A 21,298-nucleotide genomic window follows, 5' to 3' on the forward strand; every position below is an offset into this window, starting at 1 on the left:
TGTCAAAATATGATGTCTTTAGTTCAGTTACGATGCCATCACGACTTCACCCCCCCCTGTAATCCAAAAAGTACAGGGATACATTTTTTCTTTGTTTCAGAAAACTTTGTATGTTTCTTTGTCTATTTGATGGGCCTTGGTGCTATTGCAGCTAAATATTAATCTTAAGAGGATGGCTGTGGTATTAATATATTCTCGCGTGTTTGTCTGTGGAAACTGGATACTGACGGCCGTTTCTAGTTACGAGTCGAATCCCTTTCACTCTCCTGTGTTCCTTCAGAATTGGTTTCATTTGTTCTTTTTCTTTCTTTCTTCATTTTTCCTGTTCTCCCAGGCCTACTTTTACCGTTAGTGTCTGTTGCAATTACTATTAATACCTCTACTGCCGTTACCACTCGTACAACTATTACTGTCGATTTCGCTACTTCAATTATTGCTACCCGGCGATACAGACGTGTCTGGAAGCTCTCAAACTCGACATATAACTGCCACTACTCCATACTTGCTCCAATAAATACAAATGCCAGTTATTTGTGGTCAGGAGTTTGACTTACCCAATTTCCAAGTGTTAGTATGACGTATTGGGGCTCATCATGGTGGTGGTGTGAACTTTACTGCACGAGGATGTTACGTGCGCTACTGTGAAGGTTATTACTGCAGGGGAATGGTCTGTCTTGGCGTAATGTAACGCCACGTTTGATGTGGAGTTATCAGGTGCACTTAGGACTTTACGACGGTTTTCCAGGCGATGGGATGGTACGATGGTAAACCACTAACACCACTCCAATCATATCATATCATGAATCGGTCAACCAATAAGAACTGTGCTTGTGGTTACAAGAGTCCATTATAATGGTAAGTTATGTTGTAACGGGAAGCTCATTCTGGTTAGAAATTAGGGTGCACCAGAGTTAGAGGCTGTATTTTGACTATTATTGCAGCCAGCGTGTAGTGTGGTTGATAGGGTTGTGTTCTGTAAGCTATGAGGCCACCGTGGATGTCAACAAGACATCGGGTTGGGACGTGGACATCGCCATAGTTATGATAGGTGTTACGAACACAACAGTCAAGACTTTCAGAAAGTCCGAGAGGACAAAATTGCTAGACTCAACGTGTGAAGGAAGAATCTTGTGATTTTAATTAACTGGTTACCGGGGGTTATTGACGGTGACCACCACCCTATGTGAACAGCATGTTGAGTTGAACTTCCAAGTACATTCACATTTATTTATGCAGCAACCAAAGACTATGAAAAGTTGCATAAAATTCCCCATCCCGCATGATGGTTAGTCATACAGGGGCACGTGATCAGAACCTAGGTTGGATGAATTATGAGGATATCCTCAAGAACACAGGACTGAATACAATCATTGCAAAGCTCTAGGTACCTGATACCGACAGGTCTGAAGCGTCTAATGACTGGATATTTAATAATGTAATGCGAGAGATCGTGACCTAGTTCTTACTGGCAGACTTTATACATAGAATGCCTCGGCATATTTATTTGTATTTTTTTATTAACATGGTTAAGTACATCTGCATTTATGCGGTTTACCTTAGGCTATATGACGAGTTACATAGTGTGTGTCAAGAACTAGCTATGCGATACTAAAAACCTGCCCATCTCCTAGGATGATAAGTCATACAGCGCCATGTGATCAGTAGAGCTGCTAGTGGCTTGTTTGTTACCGTGCTAGAAAGTCAAAGGTGCACGCCATTTGGGTGTAAAGTCCCAGTGGGGGCAACTACCGTGGTATGTCGTCTGCCAGAGGACGTCAGAGCGTCCTAGACACTTCACACAGTATGAAGTGCTATGAACACCTGGTCAATGAAGTGGCACAGCTTGCAAGGGTAGTAAAATAAGATACAATGAGGATTGGTGGTCCTTGAAAGGAGGATATCTTATTACTCGGCCCGTCGCTCTCGAGCGTTCCCAACGTCACAAAACTGATGTACTAAAGTACTCCGAACCTAACCTCACCGACGTCCCACGAATAGAAAACGAGACTTCGTCAATTTTGCAAGCCGATATTTTGAGTTTTTAGTACATCACTTTTTGGTCTTGGCTTTATACGTTAAAATTCCTATGTACTATTCGAGAGGATGAGTTGCGGTGGTGTTGGGTCAGTGAGATGGTTACCTCATGATGAGAGGACAGTGAGAGAAGGCTTCCTCATTCTGGAGAGAGAGGGAGGGGGAGGTAGAGAGAGAGAGGGAAGGGGAGGTAGAGAGAGAGAGAGGGAGGGGGAGGTAGAGAGAGAGAGGGAGGGGGAGGTAGAGAGAGGGAGGGAGGGGGAGGTAGAGAGAGGGAGGGGAGGTAGAGAGAGGGAGGGGAGGTAGAGAGAGAGAGGGGTGGAGGGAGAGACAGGCAGATACAGTGCAATATGTTTGTTAAGTGGTTCCCTCACAGGTGGGCGTGAGGCGGCGCTGAACACACACCTCCTTAATGAGCTTCTCATGCCCGTGATACGAAGCGGAATGCCTCACTAATCCATAAATTCCGTGAGGTGATCTTGCCACACGAGTGGTGAGGGATATAACCGATACAGTTATCCAAGTGTGAGAGGAATATAATCCATAAGCTTCCATCATTATTTTCGTGGTGTGAGACGGAGGATCATTAGCTTCTTCTTGTACCATAGTTATCTTTTATACTTTTAATATATAAAATCACTTTAGATACTCGTTAACTTTTGTAATTATATGTATGGCAATAATGCATACTTTTAGGCTCTTCCTAGTCACTGTTTGTCCAAAAAACTCCGCCACTTGTCTAAAACATTGTCCCAATAATAAAAGTAAATACAAAAGTATATTAAAAAAATGAGGCGGCCAAAAAAACACTAAAAATAACATTGATAAAATATATAAAATGCTAAATAAAAGGCAACATGAGATATTACTAGAATTTTAGGTTAAGTGAAAAGTTAAGAGGCTGCAGTCGATTGGCGGTAGAACTCTTGGATGAATTTGAAGTAGAAGTGTGGAAACAGGAACTTGCAGATCCCTTGGTTTATCACACCGAGATGTGTCAAACATGTGCATAGGGCAAATAACAAAATCAGCAGACCAACAGACTGTTGTCACAGCTCGAATACGACTTGGCTACAAGTATCTCTAAGTTCGGCTAGTACAGGGATCTAGACGTGTGGAAAAAATAACATGGGCAATGCATCTTACTGCGAAAAAAATTGAGCCATTTCGAAATACATGTAAAACTAAATACACGCTGCACGAAATGGCAAACCATCTTATTACAAATAAAATATCTGAAATCCTTGCACTGTATCCATATTGCACTTCTAGTAGTTAAATGACAAGAATATGAATAGGCTGTGGAGTATGAAGACTAACAATTATAAGTAACAATTCTATGATCCTGTAGCATCATAAATATTTTATGCATTAGCAAAAGATCTACCATTAATATATAATAATCCATAACAATTTATAGATATTGTAATGATCTTTTTGCATCGATTATAAGATGTGTAGGTTAGATGAAATTGTTAACATAAAAATATGAGGTATGATTAAGACCGTTTGTGCCCTCTGTAATCATTTTTGCGCTACCGCTCCAACCCGTTCTCGCAAATTTAATAAGTCAATATTGACTTATTAAATATGTGCATAGGTGACATACTTAACATAATAGATACCCTTAAAAAGATTCATAGAAAACACCGACCTTACCTAACCTTGTTAGTATCTTAAGATAAGCATCTTATTGCTTCGTAATTACAATTATTACCTAACCTATAATAGGTATAGGTTAAGTAATAATTGTAATTACGAAGCAATAAGATGTTTATCTTAAGATACTAACAAGGTTAGGTAAGGTCGGTGTTTTCTATGAATCTTTTTAAGGGTATCTATTATGTTTAGTATATCACCTATGCACGTAGTTAATAAGTCAATATTGACTTTACGAATTTGCGAGAACGGGTTGACCGCTCACAGCAATCACGGCGAGGACTGGACTGAGGCTACGGCGACCAGGGACGGATCGTGTGCGTGGCCATGTTCAGTAATCATGGCTGTCCCACTCTGTTTACTGATAGTAGGTCATTTAGCTGGGGCCGGGGTGTATAGTTTGGTTCAGTATGTGCCTGGTGGTGGGGAAGAAGAGGTAAACCACTTGTTTTACATTCCGCTACTCTGAACAAAAAGTTCCAAGTAGCACGGGCTATGGTGAGCCCGTAGTGGACTAACCTGACCCAGGAGCGGGGCTGTAAGTGGTAAAACAGGCGAATATGTCCATAAAGTCACCTGGAAACAAAAAACAATAAAAGTTAGTTCTCGGCATTAAGGGACTAGTCTCATTATTTTAACACATTTACAAAATATGTACAACATTTTTGCCCAGGTGCTGTATTTGTTTGTTTTTAATAGGCTTCTATAATCCCTGACAGCATACACATGTCAACGGTGCAAGCCTGCAGTCCAGAGTCTCTTCAACAATCTCCGCTCTTACATAATGTTATGACAGTACTAGGCTTCTGTCTGGTAGTTCTCACTTCGCCAGTGAAACATATTTTAAGAGGTTTGTTCATAATTTCTGCCACATTCTTTAGTATCTAAGACTATACTGTCTGACCCCTTAAGCTGTAGCTTCACCTCATTTGGTGTAACCTCCATGTTGTATAGTCTCTCTCTCAAGGGTGTCTTCAATATCCCGGAGAGGTCTGTGTTCTTACCCTCACAGTTCTTGGAAACCAATGTTATCAGGACTGAATGTCAGTGTCAATCCACAAGTTCCATGATCCTGTAACATACACACGCGCGTGCGTGTCTCTCTTCCACACACTCACTCTCTAATATATTATATTATAATTCTTTTTTTAGTTGACTCTCTCCAGTTGGCCACTCCCTCCCCCCCCCATACCCCAGTCCCGGGGGCCGCCAGGGGTGGTCTGAGTTAGAAAGCTGCTCTGTCTTCACTTTCCTCAGACTCTCACCCCGAACATACTCACCCGTTTCGAACACCTGTTCCAAATATGGGCTTGATCTCCATCCGAACAGCATATTCGAACACATTATCCACCCACTTGACCCGAGTACCGACAACAAAAACAGAACACCACCCTATTTAATACTCACCCGTCCACCCCCCCCCCCCCCCGTTCGCTCCACTTGCCACTCCGTACAAAATACAATGGTCTCGCCTTAACAGAAGCGTACGACCCCAAACAACCCACCTAACCTATCGATGCTCTGAAAACGTTAATATTACAGTGCTATAATTTTTCCTAATGCATTGCATTTTAAACGGATTGGTCGATTCCGCTAAGAATGTGATGAATTTTAGTGGCGGAACTGTCACTTTAGTTCCTATTTGCCTTACTACCTTCTCCCCCCCCCCGACACTTCCTCGCCTCCCCCCCCCCCAGCACTTCCTCGCCTCGCCTCCTCCCCCCCACCCCTAGCACTTCCTCGCCTCCCCCCAGCACTCCCCCACAACACAGGTGCCGACAGACTCTACTTGATTACCACTGGAGCGTGGCGTTCACCTCCCACACCGTTAACGTTTTCCACACCCACTGAACCCCGTGTGAACCTCCGTCGACCCCCGACTGAACCTCCGTCGACCCCCGACTGCACCTCCGTCGACCCCCGACTGCACCTCCGTCGACCCCCGACTGCACCTCCGTCGACCCCCGACTGAACCTCCGTCGACCCCGTCTGAAAACGGAGTGACTGAACCTCCGTCGACCCCGTCTGAACCCCCGTCGACCCCGACTGAACCTCGGGGTTCAGTCGGGTGACTGAAACCTCCGTCGAAGTGAAAACGGGTGACTGAACCTCCGTCGACCCCGTCTGAACCCCCGTCGACCCCGACTGAACCTCCGTCGACCCCGTCTGAACCCCCGTCGACCCCGACTGAACCTCCGTCGACCCCGTCTGAACCTCCGTCGACCCCGACTGCACCTCCGTCGACCCCGACTGAACCTCCGTCGACCCCGTCTGAACCCCCGTCGACCCACCGCATCTCGCCTCCGAATCAGGTGAAAGAAAACATACCCAATCATTTCCGTCCTACCCGGGAACTGAACCCAGGTCCCCCGGTTGTGAGCTGTGGATGTTGACCACTGAATAAATTAAAATAGGCCTAAGCATTATACAAAAATAATGATTAAAAAAAAATAACCTCAAAAATTAATATATAACCAACTTTTTTATGGGTGGAAAAGTGTACATTTTGTACATACATGCAGAGTAACTATAGATACTATGTTTTTTTTGGGGGGAGGGGGGGGGGGCACGAAAGGCTTAACATCGCCGTGAATTTTCAGTCACACTAATATCACTATTACTGTCTTGTAACAATATTACCATGCTATATATGATCACAGTAACATCGTCTTAATATAGAAAACGATGTTTAAACAAGCGGTAACAAAACTAAAGTTGAACACTAATAAACAACACAACATTAACCGGAGTTAATGATCGCGGCTATCGAAAGCATGAGCGTTAACCTGGGCTACTAACAGTAGGAGCTTTAACACCATAAATCCCACATTAACAAAAGCCGCTAAAGTTAACGAGTGTGTTACCACGAGCTATTAACAGCATGGACATCAGCATATCACGAGAGCGTGCTATCTCTATAATCTAATCACCGCCGACCTGGCAAGTATATATAACATGGGTATCAAGCCTGGGAGATAACATTAAATAGCGGGATAACGGACACAGGGGTATAGGAGCCCCTGTGGGGCCCCACCCAACCCACGCTAAAAACACTTTAGTGTTTTGTTAACATAATTAAGATAAATACAATAAAAGGCAAAATATTATAGTATCTCAGGCAAGCATAATAAAGTGAAGAACACAGTGACTATATTCCTTAACGCGAATAACATTTCATTTTCAGATCAACGTATGTTTACACACACACACACACACACACACACACACACACACACACACACACACACACACACACACACACACACACACACCATATTGGGGTTACAAAAACGTAGGCCTAGTGACATCTACCCCCCCCCCCACACTGCTTACCATATAGACAATACTGTAATATATAATATTCGCCCGCACACGGAAACTGTTGTGTTCATATAGGAGCGGTTGTGCATTCTAAAAGTGCGACAGAGAAAGAAAAATCGTGAGTGTGAGTGAATGGATCAATACATTTACACAGCCACCTACGAAACCTGTACATCTTTCCACAATCATTGCCGTGTTGTTTACATTTATGAAACAGTACAGGAGCTCGGAAGCACTACGAGGCTGTTGAAAGCAACAACCATGGGGTTGTGAAGTTCCGAAACTCGCAAACTATTTAACAAATGTCACCATTATTAAACAAAGAGAGATATACATGTTCCGTAAGTGATTGCGTAAAGGCCTGATTAACCCCACGTCATGCTGCGAGCCATTCTCTCTCGCCTAATGCGTCACATTCTCTTCAGAATCCATCTGTACAAAAAAATGCGAGGCTTTAGTTAAAAATATAACACCAACATTAACAAATACTGCGATTAGGTTAACGTGGGGGGTGGGGGGGGGGGATGGATGCGTTGCTTAGACTCTTACATTTTGTGCTTAAACAAGTTTTTTTTCTTTTTGAATGGCAAATCAAGAGCTGGTATATATATATTATATATTATATATATATATATATATATATATATATATATATATATATATATATATATATATATATATATATATATATATATATATATATATATATATATATATATATTATTTTATTTTCGCAAACCAACTCGGCCAAAGAGAGTGCGCGCTAAAGCGCACACACCCTCGGGAGCCGGCCGGCCGAGCGGACAGCACGCTAGACACGAAATCCTGTGGTCCCGGGTTCGATCCCGGGCGCCGGAGAGAAAAGAGCAGAGCTCAACCCCCGCAAGCACAACTAGGTGAACACACACACACGCACGCACGCAGGCAAATTACCATCAGGAGGAAAAGGTGGTAATGGACAATCAAAGCAAAACTAGTGATCAAAATCAGTCTACAGATGAACCAATAAAAAGAAGCCATGATACGCTCATCACAAACCTTGATGTGCCGATCATTACTTTGTATAATTCAATCAAAAGTAACAAGCATACTTTCTGCGCTACATTTGATACGCCCATAAACCATTGTGAGCGGAGCGGCACCCAATAAAAGCAGCCTAAGCGAGCGAGACAAGAGGACTGTAACAATCCTGAGGATTCACGCAAGAAGCCAAGATTGATCAAACACAACGACCCGTGTTTGTTCGCCAGTTGCAGTTGTTATTGTTGTTTTAGATTTAGCTACTCAGAAGGAAGTGTCCATGTAGCACGGGCTATGGTGAGCCCGTAATATGTTGCAGTCCTGGTGAAGTACACGGCTGCGCCTCACCGCTGTCTACCCAAAGCCACTGCACCAACTGTGGTGAACTTTTGCCACTAGTTTGTTGCACACCTTAAAACCCGATACCAAGCCTGGGTGCTCTGCCGGGCTCACTATAGCCCGTGCTACATGGACATTTTGTTCCGAGCAGCTGAATCTAAAACCATCACCACCCGAGTGCTTCATAATATACCCTTCACACAGTACTACAGAGATGGCTTTGTACCTCAATAATCCACTCACGCAGCAGTGGCTTTCAACTCGCCAACGTGTTCCACTAGTCGAGGATTTACCAACAATATCTCCACACATGAGAATCATAATTTAATAATTAAACTACAAAGCAGTCACTCACCCCTTAACAAACTAAGCCATCGTGCATTGCAAATCATTACAGGATCTTGCCTCCTCCACCCTTTAATCACGGCTAAGAAAGTTTACACATTAACTAGTTCCCTATTTACACGTGTGGGAATATATAGAAATTAAACACACGACAGACTAGCCAGAGAGCAAACGCGTAAAGAGACAAATGTCAGCATCCTGTCCAACACCATTCAGCTACAACGATCTAGCACTAGGTAGTGTACCCCTAGGACCACTAGTGCAGTGCTGCATGTAAACACGGCAGCATTCATTGGTCGTGTAATACAACAAGTGCAGCATTCCATGCTCAAGTATCCAAATATCACAGTTGCTCCAAACGTCTTTATAATGCAAACAGCAAAGCTCCCTAGGAGCCTATGGCCTGCCGTGTGGGGTAGGGGGTGTCACATCACTTTGACTTGGCCTTAGCTGAGCACATCTTGAGTGTTTTTGTTATGATTCAAAGGACCCATGAGGAGCTAGGACAAGCCCCAAATGGAGGCCGTCTCCACAGTGATTCACGAGTAAGGGACATCAAACTCAACCACGCCAGTCGATTGCTTAGACGCAACAACTTAATCCCTAACTTTGAATATCAAAGTTCAAAACTGTCTAAGGTGGTTTATAAATACACGGCACACATGTGTTAAGAGCTCGACCCAAGATATGCATTTAGATGAACACGTGTGTACACGTTCATATGTGCACATGTACCAGTTGTGTGTGTGTGTGTGTGTGTGTGTGTGTGTGTGTGTGTGTGTGTGTGTGTGTGTGTGTGTGTGTGTGTGTGTGTGTCGGACATTGACCGGGTTACCATGTGTATTTCCTCACTGCCCGGAGGTGTTGACCGCAGACTTGCCTTCCCCCCCCCCTACCGCCACCTATGCAACACCCCATCCTCCCCCCCCCCCCCCAGTCTCCAGACACCCATGCAACACCCCATCCTTTAGTCCGACAGCGCTTCGGATTCGTAGTCCTGAGGTTCCGGGTTCGATCCCCGGTGGAGGCGGAAACAAATGGGCAAATTTTCTTTCACCCTGATGCCCCTGTTACATAGCAGTAAAGATAGGTACCTAGGAGTTAGACAGCTGTTACGGGCTGCTTCCTGGGGATATGTTAAGTGAGGCCAAGGAGATTAAGGCCTCCTAGCTTCCTTCTTGGCATCAAGAAGGAAGCTTCCTTAGAGGCCAAGGAGAAAGATAATGAGACAAAAAGGAGGCCTGGTTGAGGACCGGGCCGCGGGGACGCTAAGCCCCGAGATCATCTCAAGATAACCTCAAGATTATACTCGGCTGGAAAAAAATGTAGTATTGGACAAAACTCCGCTGGACACTACCTTAATGGCCAAGTGTACCAACTAATGAATTGTCGCCTATCTAATCCCTGTATTAATTATATAATTGTATTAATTATTATTATATCTCCGTTGACATTACTATTGGGCACTGTTCTTATGTATGCGCTGGGTGTTTCCAGCGCATAGGTTCGAATCCTCATCACGGCCCCTACGGATTTTCTCATACATAAACTTTTAAATACATATCACAGCCCATTCAAACTCGGAACACATTCCCCCCCCCCCCTGCCCATCTCTGCTTGGCTCTCTGCGTGTCTGCCTGGGTGTCTGCCTGGGTGTCTGCCTGGGTGTCTGCCTGGGTGTCTGCCTGGGTGTCTGCCTGTCCCTCCCCCGTTCCCACCACCCCGCCACGTTACTAGGGTGTGCCTGAAGCCCTGCATCACCTGCATTCATCAAACATATCATCAATTCTCATCGTGTACAAGGATGACCAGCTTCTCCAGTACTCTCACTCTCACTATCTTACATACATCTACTGCTTGCTTCCCTAATGTTTTAATGGGCGAGTCTCCCGCACTGAATTTCACCACTGCACAAGTAAATTGTTGCGTCGATCACCAATGGTCAGATCTTCTGCTGTATTTAAGACTGGGACAAATGTCGAGCGAAATTTTTGCAACTGGACATGATGTGAACATGTGTTGGGACAATTTGTTGTTCAAAAATGTTAGTACAAAAAAAAGTTGCTGCACAAAATGGTAGTACATCAACCAGACTGTGATTCACACGTCAGGCTGCGAGCAGCCGCGTCCAATAGCCTGGTTGACCAGTCCAGTAATCAGGAGGCCTGGTCAGTGACCGGGCCGCGGAGACGCTAAGCCCGCGATACATCAGCGGCCTATGCGAGGCTGGCTAACATCAAAACTGCTTTCAGGAACCTGTCAGGAATCCTTCAGAATCTTGTACACCACATATGTAAGACCAATCCTAGAGTATGCGGCCCCAGCATGGAGCCCGTACCTTGTAAAGCACAAGACAAAGCTGGAAAAAGTTCAGAGGTATGCCACTAGGCTAGTCTCAGAACTAAGAGGCATGAGTTATGATGACAGACTACATGAACTGCACCTCACGTCGCTGGAAGACAGAAGAGCTAAGGGAGACATGATCACCACATACAAAATTCTCAGGGGAATTGACAGAGTGGACAAGGATGGATTATATAACATGGGTGGTACACGCACAAGGGGACACAGGTGGAAGCTGAGTACCCAAATGAGCTAGACACACATTAGAAAGAACTTTTTCAGTGTCAGAGTAGTTAGTAAATGGAATGCACTTGAAAGTGATGTGGTGGAGGCTGACTCCATACACAGTTTCAAATGTAGATCTGATAGAGCCCAATAGGCTCAGGAATCTGTACACCATAATCTGTTGGGAGCCGGTCGGCCGAGCAGACAGCACGCGGGACTTGTGATCCTGTGGTCCCGGGTTCGATCCCGGGCGCCGACAAGAAACAATGGGCAGAGTTTCTTTCACCATAAGCCCCTGTTACTTAGCAGTAAAATAGGTACCTGGGTGTTAGTCAGCTGTCACGGGCTGCTTCCTGGGGCTGGAGGCCTGGTCGAGGACCGGGCCGCGGGGACACTAAAGCCCCGAAATCATCTCAAGATAGCATAGGCTACAGTAAATTCTAGAAGTTGCCGATGTTAACCTGTGTGTCTCACCCCTTGCACTGTACTAGAGTTATCTACTCGTGAAACAACTTAGTTATCTACTCGTGAAACAACTTAGTTATCTACTCGTGAAACAACTTAGTTATCTACTCGTGAAACAACTTAGTTATCTACTCGTGAAACAACTTAGTTATCTACTCGTGAAACAACTTAGTTATCTACTCGTGAAACAACTTGAGTAGACTATCTCAGGACTCGTCTCTTAACTCCTAAGCAAAATATTTTAAAATCAACCAATAACTACGAGCTAAACATTTGTTTGTATCTTAACTAAATAATGCTCAAACAAAAATATTGTCTTAATACCAAAACAATGCTATATGAGTAAACATTTGTGAGTGGAGATATTCGTTATTTATAGACCAGACACTGGAACGTTATATAAAATTGGTGTGGTCGCGCGTGTTTGGAGTCGCGGGCGAGTGTGTGTGTGTGTGTGTGTGTGTGTGTGTGTGTGTGTGTGTGTGTGTGTGTGTGTGTGTGTGTGTGTGTGTACTCGCCTAATTGTGCTTGCGGGGGTTGAGCTCTGGCTCTTTGGTCCCACCTCTCAACCGTCTATCAACAGAGTGAGTGAGTGCGTGCGTGCGTGCGTGAGTGCGTGCGTGCGTGCGTGCGTACGCCAGTTAAGCTATAATACGGTTGGGTTGCGGGGGCCGTCACCTTGAGGCGCACACCGTGATATTGAGACCCTCGCCATGACAGACAGACAGACAGGCCCTCGCTATTCTTCATCTTATTATAAAACTAAATACGTAGAAGACTGCGACCACTCTATTTACATCTATATTACTTTGTTAACGCAACACCCATACGTACAAATTTCCACTGTCAACCTAAGCAGTAAAATACTGTTATCATTAGGCTAGATTTAAGGTTAAAGTCCACAGAACCTCTTCGATACTTGCGAAGTTAATAGTATTTGCACACTGAAGTGCGTAGAAAGGCTAAACAAATCAATGAGATGTGGCAAATGAGGGCGGACATGGTGCTTGGCGGCGAGTGGCACTTCTTGTTGTTTTAGCTGTTCGGAACGAAAGTTCCAAAGTAGCACGGGCTATGGTGAGCCCGTAGTGGACTTGCCTGGCACAGGAGCGGGGAAGTGGCGCTGTACGCCGCCTGTGTACCCCCAGAGTGGAGCTCGGGTGTGGTGGTGGTGGTGGTGGTGCGGTGGGGGGAAAGGGCGGGGAAGCGGTTCAGTAGGAAGGGGGAGGTACTGAAGGAGGAAGGGGGGAGGGGCGAAGAGAGTTCCAGGTATAGGTGTGGGGGAGAGTCATGGGGAGGAGAAGAGGAAGAGGGGGTGAGGGAAGAGGCATGGAGGGTGGGGGAAGAGGCATGGAGGGGAGGGGGAAGAGGCAGGGGGGGTGGAGGAAGAGGCAGGGGGGGGGAAGAGGCAGGGAGGAGGGGAGAAGGTCACTAGGTAAACAAGAGGAGCGGTTATGTGGGTGGTGTTTTTTTTTTTTTTTTTTTTTTTTTTTACATTTTGGGTGGCTTAATCTTCATCATCATCGGGTGGTGTTATTAGTCAGTGTTCCCTCCAGGTGGGCGAGGCAGCGGCAGGCGGCACTCCCACTCAAATCATTACTCAGTATCTCCAAAATATAAAAGATATAAACGAAAGTAGTCAACTACGCGCACAACAGTTCCCTATGAAGCGATATACGAAATAGGCTGATTTAAAAGAATACAAGACAAACGATGTAACCATAGTGTCTTCAAAGTTTACTAGAAAGAATAAATGTTTTTTGTTTTCTTCAAGACTGACTACCTTGCAGGAAGGTCAGCTGGGAGGTGGTGGTGGACCTCCCCCCGCCCACACACACACACACACACACACACCCACCCACCCACCCACACACACACACACACACACACACACACACACACACACACACACATACAGGGTACTTGGTATTGTGTGGTAATTTAGCTCACCTGGAGACGCTGCCTGGCTCATGATCAGGTGTAGGCTACGTATCTACGCATCTCAAGTGCATGTCTACCCAGCTTAATGCGCACACAACCCGCTGTGCACGTACGGGCATGTATACACGCATCGAGAACGCACAAGTACGTGCTGACACGTACATGTATGTACGGGCGTACGCACTCCACAACCACGTTAACAGAATAGTTCATACGAAGGGTTAAGTAGCCGCAATGAAACAATAGAATGGCGATACGGTTCAGAGACGGTGACCGACGAAGTTTGTGCAAGGTCAATACTGCGTAAGATGCCAAAAAGGTCTTTACGACACAACAACAATTGCCAGAACAAGTGGACGACACCACAATACAACACTGTAGCCAGAGGAGAGCTCAGCACGCACTCTAGTGAACTGGACATTGTAGTTGACGCCTAGTGACAGTAGAGGTCAGAAGACACCTGCCTTACCGAAGAGGTCACATCGAGGAAAAAACTACTCATAGATTTTTAGGCTAGAACCGTGTGCAGGTAGGACGATTTCGGCACAGTTCCTTCAACTTGGCCTCTGTACATTCAGCAGTAATTGGAGACGCTTATCTTAAACCGATTTGCGGAAAATACGTAGATTCAGCCATTAAAACGAGCTCTGGTACGAACAGCTCCAGGCTTGGGAGATAAAATCCCACTCTTGAACCTTACAAGGTTGGCGAGAAAAACAAGGTAAATGAAAAACAAACACGGTAGAATAAACATAAATGGTTCACTGAAAATAAGAGGCAGCACGAAAGTCAAACATGAAAACAATGCCTCGATCAAAGCACTTGCCAAACTGCACAAACTCTCCATTGTCTCGGACACACACACTAAAATAATACATATCCATATTGTGGAGATTGGAAGGGTTAACTGTCCTGGATACTTGTGTAAAGGAGGAAATGTAGATGTTTATATCTCAGAATGTTTGGTAATATGTTTATTGTTTGTGATGTGTGTATATGTATGTATTAACACGATGTACTGAACGGGGTGAGAATAGCTTAAGCTACCTCATCCCTTTGTGTGTATTTTACATCAATGAACTTATTTCAATTTCAATTGTCCTGGAGAGAGAAATGTACAGCGCCAACAGTGAGAGTGTAGGCCAAAGAGGGAAACTTTCCTGGCTGTGTGTGTTGAGTCACCAAGACCAAGATATCCACAGTACACAGCTCGGGATAGCGGTTCTCCAAGTTCGAATTCCCTGCCTAAGGTCCCGGATGTATCGTTATCTTGCAGCACCAGAGCAAAACAAAAAAACTGTTTAAATATTTAAAGTAATTTCTCAAGGTCCGTGTGATGATGAAATAAATTTAAATACAATAAGAGGATGTTAGTGTATGTCTCATACCTAATAAATGAGACTTGACATGTCTGAAAACGAGAATAGCAAAGGTTATTCAATTCACACCTTCCATCAAATTCATTTATGTACGTCTCATGTCTCTCCTTCGTGACTTTTCTTCTAATATCTCGCCTCTCACCGATAAACTTAGGCCTTGACCTTCCTTCTTCATGTTTTTTAACTCAACGTGAAAATAATATAGTCAGTAAGTTACAAACGAGTAACAACAAGGGACACCCGACATAGTAAGACTGACTGACAAAAACAAGCAACAAGAAGATGCAGCAAATGTCACCCCCCAAGACAAGACACGAGCCCTGACCTACAAATCTTCCTCGTGGATAAAAGTCTTCCCCTTGCTCCATGATGCTCCATCACCCCCAGTTTTCTAACTGTAGCAAGTGCATACAGGTGATTGTAACCCTTCCATCGCCGCCCACGGCATGGGTGTGCATGATATGGAAATTAGAGTTGTATGTAATTGACTCCTACTAACAAACTCTCTCTCTTCGTGGTAAGGGCCCCTTGAGGTCACGATGAGAGCGTCGGCCTCACACACATAGGGTCCACGGTTCGAGACCCATACAGCCCAGGTGGCTGGAATGTCACGGTGATGTTAGTTTGATAAACTATGAAGATAATTTATGTCAACAAATCTAACTGTCTAATCAGTGATGAAACTTGTTTTCATACAAAAATTTGTTCTGTGGCTTTTTAGACCCAATTATGCGTCACTAACTTTTTCCACCACCACTCACAGGATACCAATGGAGTACATAAGAAATTTAAAACAAGTACCAGTACTCCCAGTACTCTTAATAAAAATCCACCACTACCTAGGGAACCGGTCGGCCGAGCGGACAGCACGCTGGACTTGTGATCTTGTGGTCCCGGGTTCGATCCCGGGCGCCGGCGAGAAACAATGGGCAGAGTTTCTTTCACCCTGATGCCCCTGTTACCTAGCAGTAAAATAGGTACCTGGGTGTTAGTCAGCTGTCACGGGCTGCTTCCTGAGGGTGGAGGCCTGGTCGAGGACCGGGCCGCAGGGACACTAAAAAAGCCCCGAAATCATCAAGATAACCTCCCTTAGGGAACCTCCATATCTCCGGAAACACCAGAGTTAGGCCTACACTAGTTACAGAGAAAGTGCTATTACAAGAGCTACTCTGTAATGCTTTTGCGCTACCGCTCACAGGATGAGTATGGGGTGCACAATAAACTAGCCGCCTTCGGCGGCAACAATCAAAATAGGCCTACACTCCGAAGGTTATAGCATAATAGGCTTCGGCTTAGTCTAGCTATCAAGCCTAATCTGGCTCACAAGGTGGACGTTAATTCCCTGAGAGAAATATCTGAATAAAAACTCTCCATAATCCTCTCCGTCCCACAAGACTGGAGACTTGGGCCATGTGAGGAAGTTGCTATTTATACCCAACCACTCTCGCTCACGTATCTGTGCTCAAAGCTTTCTACGTACCGTGAGCAAGTTCCGGCAATCACGTAAAACTGCACTTGCTTTTCAACCTGTCGCTCGCTTATCATCTGGCAAATTATACCAGTAAATGACTCAAAGAGTATTACCGGTATTTAATAGTTTCTTGGGCGTCAGAAATTTGATTTTAATTTGGCCCATTATTCACTTTCCTAAAACCGTTAGACTGCAGTAGCCTATATTGTGAGGGAGAAATGGGTTTGGAGCCTTGTAGGGTGTTAACTCAAGAGAGAATGTTGCAGAGCTCAACCAAGTAGGAAACTTGAGGGGGGACTAACACTTCAAGTAAATCAGCAAAATTAACGGAAGGTGTAGTTTAGTCAACATACTTGGGGACATACATATTTATGCGTCTATCCTAAGCTATATGAAGCGTCACGGCTACTAAATTGAGCAGAATGAAGCAGTGAAAGGATGTTTCATAAAATAAGCTGCAAGGGTAAGATTTGGATTGAATAAATTGTACTCGTGAGAAAACGCGATAAATTATAGAGTACGCTGAGATGAATAAATCAACCTGTCTTCCTAATATAACGCCGCAATTTGACGTATAATCTACCCAAGGCCAAAAATTGTCGTACTAGAAAATGGTAGCGGCTCGCAAAATTGACATACTGCAAAGTTTTCTGTTTGAGGTCCTTTGGTAGCTTAAGATAGGGACACTTTAGTACAACAGTTTCTTGACGTTGGGAAACCTATGGAGGAGAGGCTGAATAAACACAGAATAGTCAAGTGACTATAGTGAGACAGGAAGTCCACTACGGGCTCACCATAGCCCGTGGTACCTGGAACTTTTGTTCCGAGTAGCTGAATCTATAACAACAACAATAACAACAACGAGACAGGTGTGCACAAGGAAGGCGCTTGGAAAGACAAGGTGAGCTGAGTTTGGTCGGAGTTCGAGGTCGGTACTTGGGCAGGGGAATGGCAATTGTTTATTTTAGTGTTTTGAGTGAGTAGCCACAAGGCGAATGATTCAGCCTCGTATAGGATAGGTTAGTTTGTACTCGCTTAAGTGTTTGCAGGATGGCGCTCTAGCTCTTGTACCCAGCTTTGCAGGCTCTACCAGATGTTGACAGTCTAATGTAATGAATGGCGACCATCCTGTTTCTTGTCATATATACTTTTCGATAATTTTCACTTTAAACGAAGTTCCTTTTAAAATCTCTATGACTCATCTGACCCTCGTTTCCATCCATGTCCCTTTGTTTTATCCAGCCATATGAATCCCACTGATAATCTTGTATGTTGTAATCATGTCTCCTCGATTCTGTATAGTGTGTGGTGTGGTTTAGCTGTTTAAAATTTACTCATAGTTTACTTCTTGCAGGTAAGTCTCGTTGCATGCTGGAGCTGTTGACTGGAGAATGAACGATATACTCCAAAAATGGGCAAGTATACTCCAAAATACTACTCCTTCCATAAGTGAAGGAAGACTAAAAAATGGCCAAGCATACTCTTTCTTCCTCAGGTTCCTAGCCTAAAAGCTACTCAGTTTTGACAGCTTCTTGTATGCAAATGATAATCTGTAGTCCAAAAATTATTGTACCTATAGATAATATGAATGGTAATATGAAGTTTGAATGTTGCACACAAAAATAAAAAAAAAATCACGTTCTGAACTATTACTTTTGTAGAGGGCCGGAAAGAGAAGGCAACACCCAATTCTAACTTTTCCTAAGCCTAGTACACTACATGTATGTACAGAATTAGGCACAAAATTGCATATGCCAGACCTAGGATTGCTTTTTTTAGTACTAGGAAAAGTTAATTAGGTTTATGATTTGCTCTAAATTTGTTTTGCATATTAGAATTTCTGTATTATCAAACGAAATTTGGAGAATTTTACCGTTCTATACTTTTTTGAGGATGTGTTTTTTGATGTTATCTAAAGTAAGTTTGGTCCTCTTGACGTTTTAGAGTCGTCGTCGTCTTTTCATTTCATGCTGTACCATGTGTTTTCTGGCTCTGCCCCAATTTTGTGGTGCGCGCGCACATCAGCTTGTTTACGCGCGCGAGTAACCTTGAGCAAGGGGTCTTACTGTGCTAAGTACGTAACCTTGTGAGCATCACGCCTGGACGCCCGTTGACAGTATCAGTAGTCAAACCTTCCTTCCCTACTCCAACCCCTTCCACACCGCCTCCATTTTCGTAACTAATGATTAGCAGCGTTCATCGTATCCTAGCATACAACACACAGGCTACCTTGATAGGCTACTTTTCTGCCACCCACCCACCAGGCCACTTATCAGACGGCAATAATTTATAAATAACGTGAAATATTTGTCATGTGGAAAGAGTGAATTGGTCAGTCACCCAACGTTGTATACTGTCCATTACGTAACACTACTTATCCTACGTCCTTTAGCCACAAGACAAAAATATATTCACACAAGATATTACAAGTTTTTGACGAACATCAAGTTGAAAGTCTGGAGCTCTTGGCAAGCACAGCACAGCATACAAGGTTTCAACACTTCACTGAATTTCATTTTACTTTACTTATGGACGGACCTGTGCGCCCTCAAGCCTAAGGTATCGGAGGTACTTGAACCATCCAAGAAAGGCAGGATGACTCAATACTATTTGGCTAAGGCAGTCATGCACGAGCTTCAGGGATGAACCACCTCAGGGGGGGGGGGGTACGACCCGCCCCCTTCGGTCCACCCAGGAGGGCACGACCCGCCCCCTTCGGTCCACCCAGGAGGGCACGACCCGCCCCCTTCGGTCCACCCAGGAGGGCACGACCCGCCCCCTTCGGTCCACCCAGAAGGGCACGACCCGCCCCCTTCGGTCCACCCAGGAGGGCACGACCCGCCCCATTCGGTCCACCCAGGAGGGCACGACCCGCCCCCTTCGGCCCACCCAGGAGGGTACGACCCGCCCACTCAGGAGGGAACGACCCGTCTCTCAGTCGTTCTCACTACCTACCAGCCCTAGGTAATACCCGCACTTCGGCCTATACCAGGGCAGGATCCGCACCAGCATACTGACTTGTCCTAAAATCTTGACACTCGACCCAACGAAACCAGAACAATGTAACCTTCGAGGGATAGGCCCATATATTTTAGTCGACATGTCATTATATAAATTGTGTAAACCTAATTAACGTTTACGAAATGTTTTGAGCAAATACACAAAAACAGGAATACACTGCATATGTATATATAAAAGCACACAGAAAACTGTATTGGAGGCCGGGACCTAATCATTCCTTCTAATGCATTATGTGTGGTTTCCTCAGAGGCTAAGGATCCCCTTCGTCCAGCCAGAGGTGGTACACCCTTCCTATTTTATTTATTATATATATTATATATATATATATATATATATATTATATATATATATATATATATATATATATATATATATATATATATATATATATATATATATATATATATATATATATATATATATATTATATCTAGTGACCTTCAGAACTCAATCATATGACCTTTATTCAGCTTGCTATTAATAGTAACACAGCGCGAGTCCTCTTCCCATGCCCAAGCCTCATGTTTGAGCAGCAAGGAAGTTCATCAAACACTTTTTACCTGAGCGTTTACGACAATGGCAATCAGAATAATTACAGTCGTATGAAAATGAGTGAGAAGCAGCGAGGTGCGAGCAGGACCAAGGTTAATGTCTCGAACCACCTGTGGCAGACCTGTGGCAGAGCCCCAGCATCTTGGCGCACGCAGTCTCCCCAAACTTGTCTCAACAGAGAAGGAGGGCCGTGATGAGGGTTCGTACCTAGGCATGGGATGTTCCCAGCTGCGCCTTAGTCAAGTATGCCACGACATGGTTTTACCAACAGGGTTCGAACACTCGTCATGGCCCTCGTGGATTTGTTCATTTGATATATCACGCTATTGTGATTTCTGTGTGTATTGTCTCGACGCTTTCTCTCGCGTTAGTTACTAATTGGTAATTCGTGTCCTGCGGTGTGCTGCACCATCTAACGCGAACTCTGTGGTCCCGGGTTCGATCCCGGGCGCCGGCGAGAAACGATGAGCAGTTTCTTTCACCATGATGCCGCCCTGTTACCTAGCAGTAAATAGGTACCAGGGAGTTAGTCAGCTGTCACGGGCTGCTTCCTGGGGTGTGTGTGGTGTGGAAAAAAAAAAGTAGTTAGTAAACAGTTGATTGACAGTTGAGAGGCGGGCCGAAAGAGCAAAGCTCAACCCCCGTAAAAACACAACTAGTAAACACACACACACGCACACACACACACGCACAACCTACATAACAATAATAAAAAAGATATGAAGCCCCGACTTCGAGTCTCGCCAAAAACAAGACAAAAACAACAACAAAACTAGAGACAGTTCAGAATGACGCAGCGAAATTTGTCTCGGGACTAACGGGACTGTTAAGCCTTTAGCAAGGTGCTGAAAAAACTTGATTTCAAAAGGTGAGAGGAGGAAGAATCATTGAAGATGTATATGATAAAAACGTACAGTACATCGATGGAAATTTCTTGAGTGGACTAAAAGCAATGTTCCAAGCTACGAAACGATAGGATAAGAGAACACAGGCGCTCGCAGGATGAGTATGGGGCGCACAATAAACTTCCGCTCACAGGACGAGTATGGGGCGCACAATAAACTTCCGCTCACAGGATGAGTATGGGGCGCACAATAAACTTCCGCTCACAGGATGAGTATGGGGCGCACAATAAACTTCCGCTCACAGGATGAGTATGGGGCGCACAATAAACTTCCGCTCA

The 21,298-nt window shown here is 44.6% G+C and overlaps 2 protein-coding genes across 3 annotated transcripts in view; both read right to left on the minus strand.

Moving 5' to 3' along the window:
* Positions 1-5,989, minus strand: part of LOC138368704 (uncharacterized) — a 35,755-nt gene extending 29,766 nt beyond the window's left edge. The window contains exons 1-2 of the mRNA XM_069331426.1: positions 5,542-5,989; positions 4,213-4,269 (exon numbers count right to left, since the gene is read on the minus strand). Coding sequence (XP_069187527.1) covers positions 4,213-4,269; positions 5,542-5,989 — 505 coding nt within the window. The remainder of the gene's footprint in view (positions 1-4,212; positions 4,270-5,541) is intronic.
* The window catches only part of LOC123756743 (rho GTPase-activating protein 18), a 169,081-nt gene that overhangs the window by 134,497 nt on the left and 13,286 nt on the right, over positions 1-21,298 (minus strand). The gene's annotated exons all lie outside the window — the stretch shown is intronic.

This window comes from Procambarus clarkii, chromosome 26, assembly GCF_040958095.1.
Source record: "Procambarus clarkii isolate CNS0578487 chromosome 26, FALCON_Pclarkii_2.0, whole genome shotgun sequence".
Classification (NCBI taxonomy): domain Eukaryota; kingdom Metazoa; phylum Arthropoda; class Malacostraca; order Decapoda; family Cambaridae; genus Procambarus; species Procambarus clarkii.